This window comes from Knufia obscura, assembly GCF_036327395.1.
Source record: "Knufia obscura strain CCFEE 5817 isolate CBS 148926 chromosome Unknown scaffold_1, whole genome shotgun sequence".
NCBI classification, from domain to species: Eukaryota; Fungi; Ascomycota; class Eurotiomycetes; order Chaetothyriales; family Trichomeriaceae; genus Knufia; species Knufia obscura.
The window spans coordinates 4,352,050-4,369,849 of record NW_027042687.1 but is presented as its reverse complement, the minus strand read 5'-3'; the positions used below and the strand labels follow the sequence as shown (position 1 = coordinate 4,369,849).

Genomic DNA, 17,800 nt, shown 5'->3' with positions numbered 1-17,800 from the left:
CCACAGTATGCATGTAAACCCCAGTTCGCTCATTCATCCAACCCAGAGCAACGAAACCAAACATATGAGAAAAGAGAGCTCCAATTGTCCAATAGTACGTTGATCGCTTCAGCCCGGCGATACTTGAAAACTCCTTGCGTAAAATGAAAGTCGTTCAGGTTTGTTCATTGCTGTGCCGCTCAGAAAACTCAAACTCCGATCTTTTGATCCCAACAAATATCCACTGAGATCTGGTATCATGATGTATCTAATCATCAAATCGCTATGCCTTGGGTATATCAATCGTATTGTCGTGTAAGAATGTACAGTCGTGAAGATTGAAATTATTTTGTAGAAGCACGGCACAGCTTGCACACATCATAACACCACCACTTCGCTAATCAACAACAAGGTGCACAACAATGTCTTAGATGAAAAGACTTTGACCAATGAGCAACGAGTATCGTCGCATCGAAGGTTTACCAGCGACGCTGGACTGTGGCTTGCTGCATCATACCTGGGGAGATGGATGATGGTGGGCTCATGCGAGTGCGAGTGTCAGGGTTGACTATTGGGATCGGGTTCCGAGAGCGGATGGCCGACGGTTGGTGTAGTTTGAGATTGTGGTTCATGGCAAAGTTGGTAGGAGGAGATACGTATGCAGAATGACCTGCACCTGGTAACGAAACAGAAGGCGCAAGGTGTGGCTGAATCTGATGTTGTAACGGAGAGTTGTCGGGCGAACCACTTGACAACGATGATCGATCAGACGAGCCGGAGGTGACAGACTGTTGCTGCAGAGAGTCAGTACATGTAGCGACAGAGCCGAATATAGAAGTGTCACATACCTCGTCCCATGTTAACAGGTTAGGGCAAAACTCTAGGTCGTCATCCAAGTCGAAAGAACGACCAGCTTCGAACCGGGCACGGAAAGCGGTCAACGCCGGGGCTTCGCTGACAACAACCTTCTCTACTTGCTTCTGTTGCTGTTGTTGCTGTTGTTGTCTGTATTGTCTGTTACTCGGCTGTGTAGAGGACATGCGCTGGTTTCGACGGCTTCGGCCATGGTGATTGGTCTGCTGCATCATGGGGTGAGGATTTTGTACGTGCTGCTGGTGAGAGCCATAAAAGTAGGTTGACATGTTTGCTAATAGTAGTGAAGCGATGTAGAGCGAAAAATGTTGCAGGAGCTGTGCAGCTTAGAGGTTGATCGATGTTCGACTACGGCTGAGGGAGGCAAATTGCGGTGAGAGATCAAGCGCCCAATCAAGATAACAAAGGCCGCGTCAGCTGTTTTCTTTATGTTGCAGAAACCAGTTATCGTCTTCGTCAGGTAATCCGTTTGCGTCGTGAGGCAAGAATGCGATGATGTTGAAGGTAAAGGATGAAAGCAATTGTGTTTGGGGGGTGAATCGAGTGATGGGAGTTGCAAGCGGAAAAGGCAGAAGGCAGGAAGGAGCAATAATAGAAGGCCTGAGAAGAAGGACACGAGAAGCGGATTCAGATGGATGATGTAGCGACTAATCCGTCTTCGGCCTTGGTTCCTGCTTAGCCATCCAAGCTACTCATTAGCTTACGACCTAGTGGTCAAAGCGGCCGGAGCAGGGCGAGCTGTGCAGCGAGTGGCAGAGCGGGAACTGGAGATTGGATCACCGGATCCCAGAAACACGACAGAAGGGCTGTGGTGTCCACGGCTATGAGAAGAACCAGTCAAAGCATGAGACTCGATGCCAGGCCACGAATCGTGGAATTGTGTATGGAGGACTGCATGAAGATGCATGCAACAGAGCAGAGCCATCCGAGTGGCGAATGTGCCACTAGCGTCAAAAGTCGTCAAAAGGTGCTGGTCAGTGCCTGGCTGGTTGCGCCAGATGCGTGAATTGTGGTTTCAGTAATTTCCAGCATGGGATCCACGGTAAACAACCTCCTTAGACTGCATATTTCAGTACGCCAAGTGCCACCACAACCCTAGCTTGAGCCATTTGACCTGCGCCTTTGTCCCTGGCGCCTGCTTGAGCGAATCACCACGCTGCATAGACTTTTAGCATATTCAAGTCGATGCCATACTTTCCCCAGATGGTTTGACCCGAATCCACGTTTAGAACAGCAACACCATGCCTTCAAAAGTCGACCTTTTGCATCAACAACATGGTTCTGGACTGTTCACTCCGTTTCAAGCAGGCGCACTCTCTCAATAATCGAGAGCAGGTACCGCGAGCTGACGGGAGAAGCGCACAGAACTGTACATCTCGTGTGCAGCACTGTTCCAGTCGGCAATGGGTCCTTACTCGGATTTGGGAGACTAACTGCTGATTGTCCTTCAAGAAAGCAATCTGTGTCAGAAATGCCTGCAGATTGAGCCCTTTGAGCAAGGATTTCTGATGAGAGTGTTGCGTCGATCGTCATGGCGATTTTGGCTTCGAGACCCTCGATTTCTGGTTTGTGAACATCAGTCGTCTCGGATGCAGCCAATTACCTTGTAGCTAACGGAGTTGGGCACGATTGTCTTGGACAACGGAATAATAATTTTCTGCTCGAGAGACTTCCTCGAGGTTCAAGTTTCTTCGTGTACGCCTCTGCTAAAGCACAATTTGTCTTACCTCCACTGCACAATTGTATACGAACGTCCGCTGGGGCTTGCGCCGGATTGTATCACACATATCCCGGAAGACTCTCTCCCACGAAGTCATGCACCCTGTCAATGACCGCAACTGTCTCGACACGTAGAGTACCCCCAAGTACTGGCGGTGCTCCTGGTCGTGGATATCGAACTATCTGGTAGTAGCCAGTGTTGTCAAGTGGGGTATTATTTGAGTAAAGCAATCAACCACTTGTGGAGGAGGACATGGACTACCCTCTGGTTGGGGCTCCTTGTCTGGCCACACAGGGGCAATGAGATCCTTTCGTTATTAGGTGTTTGCAAAACAAGTGATTGAGGACGGTCCTACGGGGTGGCGGGATGAATTTCAGGACGCTCTCTACTATCTTTCCACCCACGGAAATATGCGATAGCGATTTTGATATCTGCGGTCGCAACAGGTCGCTCCTGCCTCCGTTGGCTGGAATTGCAACAACCTACCCTAAGATCATTCATCCGGATGTGGTAGTGTCCTTCGTACCATTTCTCTTAGGTAGAAATGCAACTGGACAATCTTGATGCTGTTCACGAAAGAGGGCTTCGGTATCCTGATGAGTTCTGGCTCTCGGGCTTCAGTGACACCATATCAGAAAGTCACCGCTATCTCACCTGCTATTTTGCCTGGGATTCTTTACGGCAAGATTGTAGTATGGGTTTCCTGGTCGAGGTGAACCGAACTCTGGATTTTGTTCTATTTCTCATTTTGGAAGGCTCGTGGGTTCGGATATTCGAGTAACCAGCACAACAAGGCGACTTCTGCTTCGGTCATGTGTCAGAATCGTCCATTCGCAAGCAACGAAGCACTCCTGTAGAGTAAAGCCATTGTGCTCTGCTGTTGGCAGGTTGTGTTCAAGAAAGCAGATTTGCTTGGCCTGCCGAGTCGGTTCGTGATAGCCGAATCGGATGTGAAACTAGATTGTTGAACTCTACGTCATGCGTCAATAGAGATTTAGGCCTTGGCGTCGCGTTGGTTGGCGTCGTTGATAGCCAATCGCCAACGGGGTCAATCTGCAAAAGCATGGCAAAGCATGGCACCATCCATGGATCTATTATTTGATACTCTGCCGTCGTGCCAGTGATATCGCGTCGCAAGCGAACAATGCCACAGTCATTCCTTACCTGCGTGACTGCCCATCAAGAGCAATAAGAGCACCCATCTTTGTTGATCCACTGACCGTCTAGAGCGTTTTGCACCTGCATACCAATACTCATACTCCTGAAACGAATGTACGCGCTGAGCGCAGTCGAACGAGCCGAAGTGTTGAGTCAGTCAGCAAACTGATCACTTTCAGCTGGGAAACTCTTCAAAATACTGGACGAAAAGAAGAAACTCGAACCCCCAGCTCGTTGCCTTTGTCGACCATGAGGAGTGGCAGGTAGCAAGAGCAAGGAAGTGAATCATGTATGAAGAATTGTTGGTGACTACGATAAGGCACGTCGTGAGCCCTCGTCAGGATGCGGCGCCTGTCTTGCCCTCAGACAACCCGAACGTCGAGAGAACTTCTAGTCAAAGTGCTGGCCAGTTTGCTGCATCTCTAGTCACGGGTATTGTCACCTTTGCCGTGCAGTTCCTCATCTTCCTCCTCATCAAAGACCGTCTGGCTCGAATATATCAACCACGAACATACCTTGTGCCACCGAGAGAGCGCACAGATCCGGCGGAAGCAGGCTGGTTCAAATGGGTCAAGTCGGTTCTGTCTACATCCAACTCAGAGTTCGTTCAGAAATGTGGTCTGGATGCATATTTCTTCCTCCGATACCTGCGCACCCTACTCAAGATCTTCGTGCCTGCAGCCTTCGTACTGCTTCCGGTGCTCATACCACTGAATTCCCATGGAGGTCGGGGTCCCGAATGGGCTCTTACACACGATGGCGATAGCAACTCCAACGTTACTGGCCTGAATCAGCTCGCCTGGGGAAATGTGAAACCTGAAAACTACCAACGGTATTGGGGTCATTGGCTGATGGCCCTGTCCTTCGTTGTGTGGATATGCTATGTGGCATTTGACGAGCTGAAAAACTACATCCGCATGCGACAGGCCTACATCACCTCTCCTCAACATCGACTTCGCGCCTCTGCAACCACTGTTCTGGTCAGCTCCATCCCTCCCAAATGGTGCACGGTCGAAGCACTCGATGGCCTATACGATGTGTTCCCTGGCGGTATACGCAACATCTGGATTAATCGCAATTTCGACGAACTCAATGACAAAGTGAAGGAACGAGACAAAATTGCTAGACAGCTCGAGTCGGCAGAGACTGACCTCATCAAGAAATGCTACAAGAAGAATGAAGAGAACATCAAGAAAGCTGAGAAGGAAGCAGGCAAGAAAATCACAAAGGAAGAAAGGAAGAGGAAAGCCGCTGAAAAGGACGCGAGAGGACAACAACAAGCCGACACCGAAGAAGGTGTCACTTCTGGCGACCCGCATCAGGTCAAGCATACCATTCAAGAAACCCTTGGTGAAGACCGGGACGATGCTTCATCCTCAAGCTCAGACGAAGACGTTGCTTCCAAGCCTCAGCGCAAGCCCAACATCCTGCCAGTGCCTGTGCTGGGTGAGGGTATTCAGGCAGTGACTGAAGGCATCAACAAGATTACTGATCGGTTCCGAGGAGGTGTACGTGGTGTCGGCAAAGGGGTTAATGGAGTCATTGATAACACCAACGGCTTCGTACCCCAAGGAACTTCCGTTCATGACAGTGCGACAACAGCACCGACAGAAGGCGATATGGGAGCTCGGATCGTGCACGATACTCGTCCGGCAAAAAGATCTCATCACAATCATCCCATGTCGCCCAAGTCACCTCTTGATGCCGACGGCACTATGGATGCACCTCGTGATCCTCAACCTCCTGAGAACGATCGTCGACCTCTTAATATGGCAAGTCCGATCAGTCCAACTTCCACTAACCACGAGAAGCGCGCCGAGAAGGCTCCAAAGTCCCCGCCATCAGGACGGCAGAAGTTCAAGAGGATGATTGGACTGGGTGGTGAAGAAAGAGATCCAGTCGAATACCCTACAGCTTTCAATAAACAATTTGAAAAGGACGATGATGATGCAGTCTGGCGAAGGTATATTCAAGAAAAGGATCGCGACACTCACAGGCTTCCAATCTTTGGCTGGCAATGGATGTTCGCTCTGCCTTTCTGTGGTCAAAAGGTTGATACCATCTTTTGGTGCAGGAAAGAGCTAGCCAGACTGAATGTCGAGATCGAGGACGACCAAGCTAATCCGGAGCGCTTCCCACTCATGAACTCCGCTTTCATTCAATTCAACCACCAGGTCGCTGCACATATGGCATGTCAGTCGCTTAGCCACCACCTACCTAAGCAAATGGCACCGCGTCTAGTTGAAATTGATCCGAATGATGTTATCTGGGACAACATGTCGATTCCGTGGTGGCAAGACTACATCAGAACTGCCCTGGTGGTATCTGTCATCGTTGGCATGATCATTCTATGGGCCATTCCTATTGCCTTTACGTCTGCTGTTTCTCAGCTGACCACATTGGCGGACAAGTATTCTTGGCTTGGGTGGTTGCTCACATTACCTAGCTGGTTCAGGGCTTTCCTCCAGGGTGTGCTGCCAATTATCTTGCTGGCTCTGCTCATGTTTTTGTTGCCGCTCATCCTCCGAATGCTGTCGAGATTCCAGGGCATCAAATCTGGCATGCTCGTTGAGCTGTCAGTGCAGAAGTACTACTTTTTCTTCATTTTCGTACAGTTGTTCCTGATCGTCACTTTGGGAAGTTCTGCTGTGCAGCTTGTTAGGGAGTTCACCAGTGTCGAAGGCGTGGCCAATATTCCCAATATCCTCAGCACGACAATCCCAACTGCAAGCAACTACTTCTTCTCCTATATGCTGCTGCAGGCACTTTCTGTTAGCGCCGGAGCGTTGCTGCAGGTCGGGTCACTGATCGTCTGGTTTATACTAGCACCAATTCTCGATAGCACGGCTAGAGCCAAGTTCAAGCGACAAACCAACTTGAACAGCATCCAGTGGGGAACCTTTTTCCCAGTTTACACCAATTTGGCCTGCATCGGTATCATCTACTCGATTATTTCACCACTTATCCTGGTCTTCAACATCATCACTTTCTCGTTATTCTGGTTCGTCTACAGGTACAATACCCTGTACGTGACACGGTTCACACTCGATACTGGCGGTCTGCTGTACCCGAATGCAATCAACTGCACTTTCGTCGGAGTATATGTCTTGGAAGTTGCGCTCATCGGTCTATTCTTCTTGGTCCGAGACGAAAATGGCAGTGTTGCTTGCGAAGGCCAAGCTATCGGCACAATCGTCATGCTCATCCTAACGGCTGGCTACCAGATCCTTCTCAACAACGCCTTTAGTCCACTTTTCCGGTACCTTCCCATCACTCTTGAGGATGATGCTGTGCGCCGGGACGAAGAGTTTGCTCGCGCCACACGTCTTCGCCACAATCACCACAATGCTGCGCATGAGAAGCTCATTGAGAACGAAAGAGAGGACGGAGATATCGAAGATCAGCTTGAAGAAAATGAGCGCCGTGAGCTTGAGCACGATCGCCAGCAACAGCAGTACGAGATGAAGCAAATCTCAGCATCCCGTCAGCACGACACTCGGACACCAAATCAGATTGCCACGAATGATTTGCCAGAGCTGGCGCCGTACACTTTCCAGAATCCAGAGATCAATATGGACTTGGAACGCGACAGCAAAGCATACAAAGTCACCAGAGGAATCGCTAAGAAAACAGCAAATGCACTTCCAACGCCCATCCAGCGCGGCCTTAGTAAGCGTCGCAGATCGAGTTGGGCTGATAGAAGCAACCAACGAAACAGACGGAGCTCGCATTTCGGACAGAATTACAACCAGCACGAATCAGATCGTGAGATGTCTCGGTCTAGAAAGCATGGTGACACCCTTCACCCTGACTCAGCAGACCATAGCCACTTGCATTCAGCCAGGAATCAACCAAACGTCAAGAGGAACAGCAGTGGCCGTGGGCACCTGCGCGACCTATCCGATCCAAACAGGGTATTTGACGCGATCAACAACTTCAACCCTCTCGTAGGAGATCCAAATGATCTCGAAGCACAAAGAAAGGCACGAGCCGAGCTATCAGACGCGCTATACTCCGGCATCAACGATGAACTGGAAGATCTCTCGCCTGAACAGCGTGATGCTTTGGTGCAGCGGGCGTTCCAGCATTCTGCTCTAAGAGCCAGGAGGCCCGTTATCTGGATCCCGCGAGACGAGCTTGGAGTCTCAGATGACGAGGTGCGCCGTATTGGTCGGTTTGCGAAACCTCCTGAGTCGTCCGATGGTGCGAAGAAGGATGAGGGCAGTATTTGGGTGTCTAATGTGAGGCAGGGTCTTGATTCGAAGGGGAGATGTGTGTACTCTGGTGCGCCACCGGATTTCTCGGAGGTGGACTTGATTCAGCTGTAAAGGAAGCTACTGTAATGGGGATTGTGAGAGGAGGGACGGATGCATATAGTAGCAGGACAGAGACGTGGTATGGTGAGGTATTGTTAGAGGTCTATGTTGTACTTTAGCGGCATTATATGACTATGGTCATGCACGGCGTACCAACATTGACCCAGGTCGGTCATAGTGCTTATGAATTTATGCTTTATCACCAACACAACTTGATACTGCAGTAAAACAGGTGCGCTGATAATTTCCCCGAGCACTCCACGGTGGTCTTGCAAGCTAAAATCTGGCGATTTGTGCAGAGCAAGCCTGCGCGCTGAATAGTGAGACAAGGATAACAAGAGCGAACAAGAGCCAGGCATGGCACGTGTTGTGGAGCCAACCCCCGAGGGGAGATGTCGATCATGGACCTGAAGATTGAACTCCGGAGGGTTACAGCTTTCTCCCTCCTCTGCAACGGCATCCTTGCTGCTGGAAGTCATGCGAGCATGGTCATACAAGCTCAGTGATCATCATGTCTGGGGTACTCACAATGCATTGTTTCCCCAGAATATTGCGGAGGTCTTGATATGCCCTCCATGATCAACATCTCAGTGATGACGTCCGGGCCCAGGTAAGTGGTATAAAGCTCGATAATACCTGAGACCAAGCGTAGCTCGAGTGTTCATATCGCTCGCTTGAATTCGGGATGTTCCGCTCACTGATCACTGCTGCAGCCTCACTATGGCCACTGACGCTCGCCCGGCCTACCAGTAAAAGCCATGGCGTCAGGAGCACGCCAATCATGGGTTACAACAGCTACAACGACATCGGCTGCTCACCTAATAGTACCTGGATGGATGCGAGCATCCGTGCTATGTCTTCAAAAGGCCTCGTCGACTTGGGTTATGATTATTTCCAGATTGATTGTGGTTGGCAAGGATTTGACCGTCTGCCCAACGGCTCGATCACATACGACGCCAGCTTTTTTCCAGATGGGATTCAACCATTGAGTAACCTGGCAAGGGACTTGGGAATGAAATGGAGTATGTACACCGATCAAGGTGTATATTCATGTGACACTCGACAGCTGCCTGAGCAATTACGACCTGGATCTCTTGGGTATGAGAAGCAGGATGCCATCATGTTCGCGGCTTGGAACACCCAATACGTCAAGGTAGGCGATTCTCCTATACGTCCACGCATCATTTACTAAAGCTGCTCAGGTCGATAACTGCTACATTGAACCACCAGAAAACGCACCAAAAGACCCTCGCACCGACTTTCCATCTCGCTTCGCTGCAATGTGGAACGCACTCCAATCCGTCAACATTCCCGAAATGCTCATCTGTCAATGGGGGATCCCCTACATCAACCCATCCGGCGATCTCGAAGGCCCAGCACAATGGACAACACCAATCTCAACATCATACCGTATGTCCGACGATATTGCCTCAGGCTGGGAGAATGTCATGCGCATCGTGAACGAAGCCATCCACATCAACCTCAAAGGCCTATCCGGTCCCGGCCACTTCGCCGACATGGACCTCCTCGAAGTTGGAAACCCAGGAATGACACTTGCCGAGCAAAAGAGCCATTTCTCGCTTTGGGCGGCCTTCAAGTCCGCACTGATGATCTCGACTGACGTCCCCAACATGTCCCCTGAAACACACTCCATCCTCTCAAACAAAGACATCATAGCCATCAACCAAGATCCGCTCGGTCAACTCGTGAAGCTAACCCGAAGATTCACCCACGACCACGACGTATATGCTGGTCCACTCGCAAACAACGACCAAGTCGTCCTCCTCCTCGACACGTCAAACACAACCCGCACACTCTCTATCAACCTCACAACCCTGAACATCAAATCCGCAACCCTCAAAGACCTCTGGACCGGCACGACGCACCTCTCCGTAACATCGTACACCGCAACCGTCCCACCGCACGGTTGCATCGTGCTTCGCCTCTCAAACATCGTTCCCTCACCCTCGGCCCAACAACAGAAATATGAATGCCACCCCGCCTCCACCTTCATCCTCAGCCCCGGCACAACCATTAAGCCCCTCTCCTCCAGCACAGACTTCAAAGCCGTACTTGCCCCCAACGGAACCTCAACCCTAACAATACCCAATATCACGACCTCCGCCACAACAACCAATATCCGATTCGACTACATCAACGCCGAAATCGGGTATACATTCGCCGATAAAGGCCCCAATGTGCGTGGGGCGAGGATCAGTGTTAATGGGGGCGAGGGCGTTGAGGTGTTGTTCCCTGTTAGTGGGTATGATTGGGAGAGGGATGTATTGAGGGGGTTTCTGGTTAGATTGGGGGGATTTGTGGTGGGGCAGGCGAATACTATTAGTGTTGAGGCGGTGGGTGGGGGTGGAAGTGAGTTTCCATTGAGTGGATGGGGGCCTGAGATTGTGGGGGTGGGTGTTGTGATGTAGATGGGATAATAGGGGAGCTCCGATAGGGTGAAAGTGACTTTCTTACAAGTTTCGCACCGTAGGTGTAAGTTAAGCAGGCTCGTTGGGTACCTGGGTAGTAAGTATAAGTCTACCTCGTTAGGGGCTCCCTACGCTAAAGTATATGCCACTCTGGGCACTGTTTGTAGCCCGGAGATAACCGCACGTCACCTCTACTATCCGTGGTCAGTCTTAACGAATAGGATAGCCTCCCTGCGATCTATTACTGTCATTGTTGCTCGAAGCTGCCCCGTAACGATTGCGGCAAGCCTGTGCCGTCGATAATTTTGGGGCCGTGCCGCTTGGGTTTTGGGCAACACTTGCGCCGATAGCGCTGTTCTCCGAGCTCCGTAAGCGCCTCCTAAACCTACGACACCTAAGCCTTGCAGTCCGCACGACTGAATTTGCCATACCGGTAAACTATTGACGGCACAGGCTTGACGGCTTGTTCTACGCAAAGCGATTGACCTGCTCGGGATCAGGACTCCGGGACTGATATTGGTTGTATCCATCTAAGCAATAGCACCACTGACATAATTATTAAAGAAACATACAGCGTTGACTCTCTAGCCTGAATGATGTCCCGTGCGATACCCTGCGTCTACTTATGCATGTTCGACCAGAGTGTTCATTGCATATACTGAGGTGAGCATAAAACCGTCTTATGCTCAGATGCTGTCGAGCTTTGAGAGTGGTACCGTAAGTTGAGCCTCGTGCTCTGCCATACTATAAATGAGACCCTCAGTTGCCGTTACCACCTCCATTCCAGTTGCCCCCTTTTCGTCCGCCGCCCTTTCCCTTCCTGCCGCCTCTTCCTCCGTTGCCGCCGCCGCCTCCGTTGTTATTGTTGTTGTTATTGTTGCGGTTCTGATTCCAGCCATTGCCCTTCCCCTTCCCATTATTGTTGTTTCTATTGTTGTTATCATTCCAATTATTACCATTCTTGTTATTATTGTTATGTTTGCCCTTTCCCTTCTTGTTGTTGTTGTTGTTGTTGCCCTTATTGTTGTTGTCGCGTCCTAGTATCTTGTACGTATCACCAGCTCCGCTATCGAGTATCTCCTGAAGAAGGTCGTGTTTGTTCTTCCTCAACGTTTGTTCATAGTTGGCGCGCAAATCGGGATTTTGTATGCCAGTCAGGAAGCCTGTGACCGGCTTGTCGTCGAGGTCCATTGAATTTGGTGATTTTTGAGGTTGCGCGAATGCAACCACGGCGAACGGGTTGACGGCGGGCTGGGAGGGATCGAGATTCATCGTGGAAGCATCATTGCTGGCTGAGTTAGTGAGATGGTAGCCTAGGATAACATTTGTGATGCGACGACTTACATTTGGTTATCCACCGTGGTGAGAGCTGTGCTGTATGAGGCGACGGCAGTTTCGCCAGGTCTGTCTTGAAGGCGTCGGGCACGCTCTATGACGCTCTCTTCGAAGGGCGTTGGACGTAGATCCTCGACGGGCTCGCTTGGCAGGACCGGCACTAGCATGGCCTGGAGTCGCTTGCCGTCGAGTCTGTAGTGCTGACCTTTGTATTCATAGCCAATTTCTAAGTCGAATGGCATGCTGTCTTGAGGTCCAGGATCTGCAGGTGCGAGCCTGATCTTGAATTTGAGAAGACCTTGACCAACCTTCTGAGTGAATATTTCGGTGGCAGATCTCCCACGGATGTCGTATGTTTTCGCCAGAGGGAATAATGGGTCTAAAGTCTGAATGCCAAGTAGTCCCTCAGTGTGGGTTTGATAGTTCACATCCCAGCCTGCGTTGTCAGTCCTTCTGTAGACGAAGATTTCTGGGAAGAAATTCTGATAAATCTTTGGTCCACGTCCATCCCACCTCCTCTGTAGCCTGTCCAACTGATCGAGACCCGGAACAGGATCGACTAGGTCGTCGTCCATCAACCACCATTCACCGGGCTGTTCTGATGGTGTACGAGCAAAAGCAACGGACTTGGATCGGTTGCCATCGATGACACGCTCACCTATTCCGGCGATGAGCTTATAATCTCGTGCGGGAGACGTGTAAAGGATAGCTGCCTCGTTGTAACCTTGGGATATTGCCTTGAGCTTGTGAGCGTCTGGCGTTACGTCTCGAGCGGATGTCCAATTCTGCATGAAGAGGTTGTTGCTTTGGGTATCAGAGTAAGGTATGTCAGGTCGTGTTTTTACCTGCTCCGAATTCCTTATAAGAATCATGATCTCTGGGAAGTTCACAATGTCCACTTGAGGCGTTGCGATATGTCCACAGGTCTGACATCTGCGTTGCGCCATTCCCTTGCTGAGTAATTATGCCCTTCTCTGGAGACCGGCATCTAGGGCTCCTTCTATGGAGATCTCACTGCTCCTCTGGTTTCCACGGTCCGGAACATACAGGGGAAGGTACAGTGATTGCTCCCATTGGTCGGTGTTGCTCGTCCAGGAGCATTTGTGGGGACATTTCCATCTCCTTACGGTGTGGAAAGTGAACAACGACAAGAATGTTTGATATTCACTATAAAGGTTAGCTTCGGTAATCAATTGGGATGATGACGAACCCAGGAATTGCCTCCAGCTGACGCTGTATTGCGGTGAGCAAGTACAAGAGGAAGGACTCCGGATGATACTCTTCATTGTTGTCGATGGGACCAAGGTCCTGAGAGGATTGGGATTGTTTGCCCCAGAAGTTGTTGAGGCAGAGATTCCAAAGGTTCGTAGTGGCAATCTTCAACCCTGCCACGGCCTCTGCATCGCGCACTGGAGCCCAATACCAGTTGAGCAGCGCAACCAGACCGCAAGTCAAACACTGTTTCCCAACAGTACATTCCTTGCCCTTCAGAAGAAGCCGTATTCGACGATTGTGTGCTCGTAGGAAGTTGACGAAGATCGGAGCATTCATGAGGACTTGGAAAACAGCATTTCTGTAGGAGTGACCTCTGACTGGTCCACTATTTGGCCGCTCTGCATTGCCACTGAAATTCGTCAGACCTACAGGTACCTGATCAGCGTTCAAACGCGCGGTTCGAGCGAGGTGGCATGGCTGCATGAGTTAGTTCGAGCCCAAATGTTCGCATTGCGTACTCACTCGTGGTCGTCTGCCAACATTCGATACCTGCGGTCTTTGAGGTGTCGGCCCTTCAATACCTCGAATATAGTAAGGCATGATTTAGCTATTGTGATGCGTTCCAACCTTGATGAAGCTCGAGAGGAGTGTTGCGATGGGCAAATCAGACTTTCACGGATTGGACATTTGTGTCCATCCAGACGCCTTTTGTGCCTCGAGCACAGACCTGCCGGAAGCGGCCATGTTCGCAGAAGACAATGAAACGATCTATTCTGGGCAGCAAAAAGTCCTACCTGTCAATGTCACAACTCGAGATCAGGGAGCAACACCTTGTGATGCGGAGGAGGTGATAGCGAGGACACTGCACACTATCCACGTTTCCCATCAAGGGTGCTAACGACGAGGTGCAGCACCGTATGCCATCAACAAATTGTTGGTATTGTGTAGTAGCGTATATCGGCAGAAGCGTCATACTTCTGTATGTCTGTTCGACAGAGGGAATAGACGCGAGTATGCCATGGATACACCGAGTACAAGCACCATCTAGAGGAAAGAGGGTTGGACTCATTGACGATGCCAGCTCAGGTCGTCCTAAGCATACCTAGTCCAAATCAAGCTAGGTCATAATTAGTTAGCGTATTCTCTTGCGGCAGTCGCGTCTCACGTCATTGACACGTCGAGTACCGACGCGACTTTGGCCGGGCAAGAAGTCCTCCATGTGCCGAAATTCGACCATCACGGTGGAAGGTCGTTTATATCTGCACCTCAATGCCCTTACCTACAGCGTGATCTCGAGCTGATATTAGTTACCACCGCCATCATGCCTGGCCGAGTATCAACATCGCAGAAGCGAGCACTGGCGGACAACACCAATGCCCACAACGTTATAAAGTCCCCACCATCAGCGAAGAAGAGAAAGCTCAACGGAACGCAGCCCAATGTATCCTTCAACTCCTCACAGGGAGGGCCAAATGGCTTCAAGAATAAATTCGGCTCGAGTCAGCCGAAGAGCCAGTTCGAGACAGAAGTACTGGAGAAGATGACACAGGACATCTCAGGCTTGAAGGAGAATAATGCAGAGAAGGACCAGCAATGGGATAGGCCGAGTCTGGACGATTTCAATGCAAAGCGGGATCTTCTACGGTTTCAATCTATAGACATAGAAGAAGGCGTTCTGCATGGCGGCAAGGTCACCCTGAAGATGTTTGGTGTGTCAGAGGTGAGTCGTGCCCTCATGCTTCTAATCATTGCGATACTGATACGCGGCGCAGACTGGTCACTCGATACTCTTGCATGTGACCGACTTCCTCCACTACCTCTATGTCGCAGCACCGGTCAACTTTCAGAGACAAGACGTTGATGGGTACAAAGCATACCTCGAGACCCAACTTGCACAGCACGAACCTGCGATACACTCCGTACAGATGGTCCTTCGGGAGAGCTTGTTCGGCTTTCAAGGCAATCAGAAGAGCCCATATCTCAAGATTACTGTAACGAATCCAAAATACATAAACAAACTGCGCTCGACCATCGAGCATGGAAGTGCCAATTACAAAGGACTATGGAAAGGCATAGAGGGCGGCATAATGACCTTTGACAACATTCAATACGTCCTACGCTTCATGATCGATACCAGTGTCACTGGCATGGGCTGGGTCGAAATTCCAGCTGGCAAATACACCGTCATGCAGCAGTACGACCGTCAGTCGAATTGCCAGATCGAAGCATATTGCAACTACAGAGATATGGTTGCGCTGGGTCACGATGGTGAATGGGCGAAAATGGCTCCGTTACGTATCTTGTCTTTCGACATCGAGTGCGCTGGTCGCAAAGGTGTCTTCCCAGAACCCAACGTGGATCCTGTTATTCAGATCGCCAACGTCGTCACCAGATATGGAGAGTCGAAACCATTCATCCGCAACGTTTTTGTCCTCGACACATGCAGTTTGATCGTCAATACACAGATATACGAGCATGATACCGAAGAGAAGATGCTCATGGCATGGCGAAACTTTCTGGAGAAAGTCGACCCAGATGTCATAATTGGATACAATATCTCGAATTTCGATTTTCCTTACTTACTGGACCGCGCCAAACATCTGAAATTGACCAAGTTTCCGTACTGGTCGAGGCTGAAAAGTGTTCAGTCTAGTGCCACGGCCACGAATTTCTCAAGTAAGCAGATGGGTAACAGGGACACCAAAGCTACAAATACGAACGGCAGGATACAAATGGATTTGCTGCAACTCATCCAGAGAGATCATCAGTTGCGGAGTTATACCTTGAACTCTGTCTGTGCTCAATTTCTAGGAGAGCAAAAAGAAGATGTGCACCATAGCATGATTACCGAGTTGTACAACGGCACTCCGGATCAGAGGCGACGTCTTGCCGTCTATTGCTTGAAAGATGCATACCTCCCGCAAAGGCTCATGGACAAGCTGATGTGTTTAGTCAACTACACTGAGATGGCTCGTGTCACAGGTGTGCCGTTCAACTTCCTGCTTTCGAGAGGCCAACAAGTCAAGTTCATCAGTCAGATGTTCAGGAAAGCTCTTGAGCAGCAACTGATTGTGCCTAATTTGAAGAATGAAGGTCCAGATGAACAGTACGAAGGTGCTACTGTTATCGAGCCAAGCAGAGGATATTACGATGTCCCGGTTGCAACACTCGATTTTGCGTCCCTGTACCCGTCGATCATCCAGGCTCATAATTTGTGCTATACAACACTGCTGAACAAGCAGATGGTGGACAAACTACACTTGAAAAAGGATGAGGACTACATAGTCACGCCCAACGGAGACCTCTTTGCCACATCAAAGGTCAGGAAGGGTCTGCTCACCCAGATCTTGGAAGAATTGCTCACATCGAGGAAAAAGGCTAAGAAGGAAATGGGGACGGAAACGGATCCATTCAAGCAAGCTGTGCTGAACGGTCGACAACTTGCCTTGAAGATCTCGGCAAACTCTGTGTACGGTCTGACAGGTGCCACCAATGGCAAGCTTCCCTGTTTGGCCATCGCCTCCAGTACTACCTCATACGGTCGGCAGATGATCGAAAAGACAAAGGCGGAAGTCGAAGCCAAGTATCGCATCTCCAATGGGTACACGCATGATGCAGAGGTCATCTACGGTGATACCGATTCGGTCATGGTCAAGTTTGGAGAGAAAGACCTAGCCAAGGTCATGGCGCTAGGAGAGGAAGCCGCGAACTATGTCTCTTCGAAATTTATCAAGCCGATCAAACTTGAGTTCGAAAAGGTATACTACCCGTATCTGCTGATCAACAAGAAGAGGTATGCCGGGTTGTACTGGACGAACCCTGAGAAATACGACAAGATGGATACAAAAGGTATTGAAACAGTCCGGAGAGACAACTGTCGACTTGTGCAAGTTGTCATCGAAACCGTGCTGAGGAAAATTCTCGTGGACCGAGATGTGGACGCAGCGCAAGACTATGTCCGGGAGACAATCTCATCGCTTCTACAGAACAAAGTCGACCTATCCATGTTGGTCATCACGAAGCAATATACCAAACATGACTACGACAACAAACAAGCTCACGTCGAACTAGCCAAACGTATGGAGAAGAGACCTGGCGGGACGACTGTAGCGCTGGGAGATCGTATCGCTTATGTGATAGTGAAAGGACGAGGTGACAGTAAAGCATACGAGAAGTCAGAGGATCCCCTGTTTGTGCTCGAAAACAACATTCCTATTGACACGAAACATTACCTTGATAACCAGCTTTCGAACCCGCTCGGAAGAATTTTTGAGCCTATTCTAGGAGAGAAGAAGGCGAACTCACTACTTGCTGGTGATCATACACGGTCGATCTCGGTGGCTGCACCTACTATGGGTGGGTTGATGAAGTTCACGAAAAAGACGCAGACTTGTATGGGTTGCAAGAAACCTCTCGTTGGCAAGCAAGAGGCTGCTGGTGCCGTGTGCGAGAATTGTCGGCCAAGAATTGGGGAGCTGTACACACGGCAGGTCCGAAAGGTGGGAGAGCTTGAGGTCAGGTTTGGAAGATTGTGGACGCAGTGTCAGAGGTGTCAAGGCAGTATGCATACTGAGGTACTTTGTCAAAGTAGGGATTGTCCGATCTTCTACATGAGGATGAAGGCACGGAAGGAGGTTGAGGAGGGCGCTAAGGAGTTGGGCAGGTTTGATCATGATGTTGGTGCTATTTGGTAGATAATGATTGTAGTCCCCACCCAATGTATTCTTGGCAGTACCATGCGCAAACTCAGTCAGGAACCCCTTTAACTTCCAAGC

The 17,800-nt window shown here is 50.1% G+C and overlaps 5 protein-coding genes across 5 annotated transcripts; 3 read left to right on the top strand and 2 right to left on the bottom strand.

Moving 5' to 3' along the window:
• Window positions 1–458: 458 nt before the first annotated feature.
• PMZ80_001650 (uncharacterized protein) lies at window positions 459–1,121 on the bottom strand (the record flags this gene model as incomplete). Its single annotated transcript, XM_064870092.1, has 2 exons — window positions 459–773; window positions 828–1,121. 2 exons carry the CDS (start codon window positions 1,119–1,121, stop codon window positions 459–461), a joined length of 609 nt encoding a protein of 202 aa, XP_064735589.1.
• Window positions 1,122–4,017: 2,896 nt separating this feature from the next.
• Window positions 4,018–8,058, top strand: PMZ80_001649 (uncharacterized protein; the record flags this gene model as incomplete). Its single annotated transcript, XM_064870091.1, has 1 exon — window positions 4,018–8,058. The coding sequence occupies one exon, from the start codon at window positions 4,018–4,020 to the stop codon at window positions 8,056–8,058; it is 4,041 nt and encodes a 1,346-aa protein (XP_064735588.1).
• A 769-nt stretch (window positions 8,059–8,827) lies between these two features.
• PMZ80_001648 (uncharacterized protein) lies at window positions 8,828–10,475 on the top strand (the record flags this gene model as incomplete). The annotated part of the gene is made up of 2 exons (XM_064870090.1): window positions 8,828–9,199; window positions 9,249–10,475. 2 exons carry the CDS (start codon window positions 8,828–8,830, stop codon window positions 10,473–10,475), a joined length of 1,599 nt encoding a protein of 532 aa, XP_064735587.1.
• A 759-nt stretch (window positions 10,476–11,234) lies between these two features.
• Window positions 11,235–13,625, bottom strand: PMZ80_001647 (uncharacterized protein; the record flags this gene model as incomplete). Its single annotated transcript, XM_064870089.1, has 5 exons — window positions 11,235–11,763; window positions 11,820–12,614; window positions 12,858–12,977; window positions 13,021–13,502; window positions 13,548–13,625. The coding sequence occupies 5 exons, from the start codon at window positions 13,623–13,625 to the stop codon at window positions 11,235–11,237; spliced, it is 2,004 nt and encodes a 667-aa protein (XP_064735586.1).
• A 721-nt stretch (window positions 13,626–14,346) lies between these two features.
• Window positions 14,347–17,719, top strand: POL3 (DNA-directed DNA polymerase delta; the record flags this gene model as incomplete). The annotated part of the gene is made up of 2 exons (XM_064870088.1): window positions 14,347–14,745; window positions 14,798–17,719. The coding sequence occupies 2 exons, from the start codon at window positions 14,347–14,349 to the stop codon at window positions 17,717–17,719; spliced, it is 3,321 nt and encodes a 1,106-aa protein (XP_064735585.1).
• Between the last annotated feature and the right edge of the window lie 81 nt (window positions 17,720–17,800).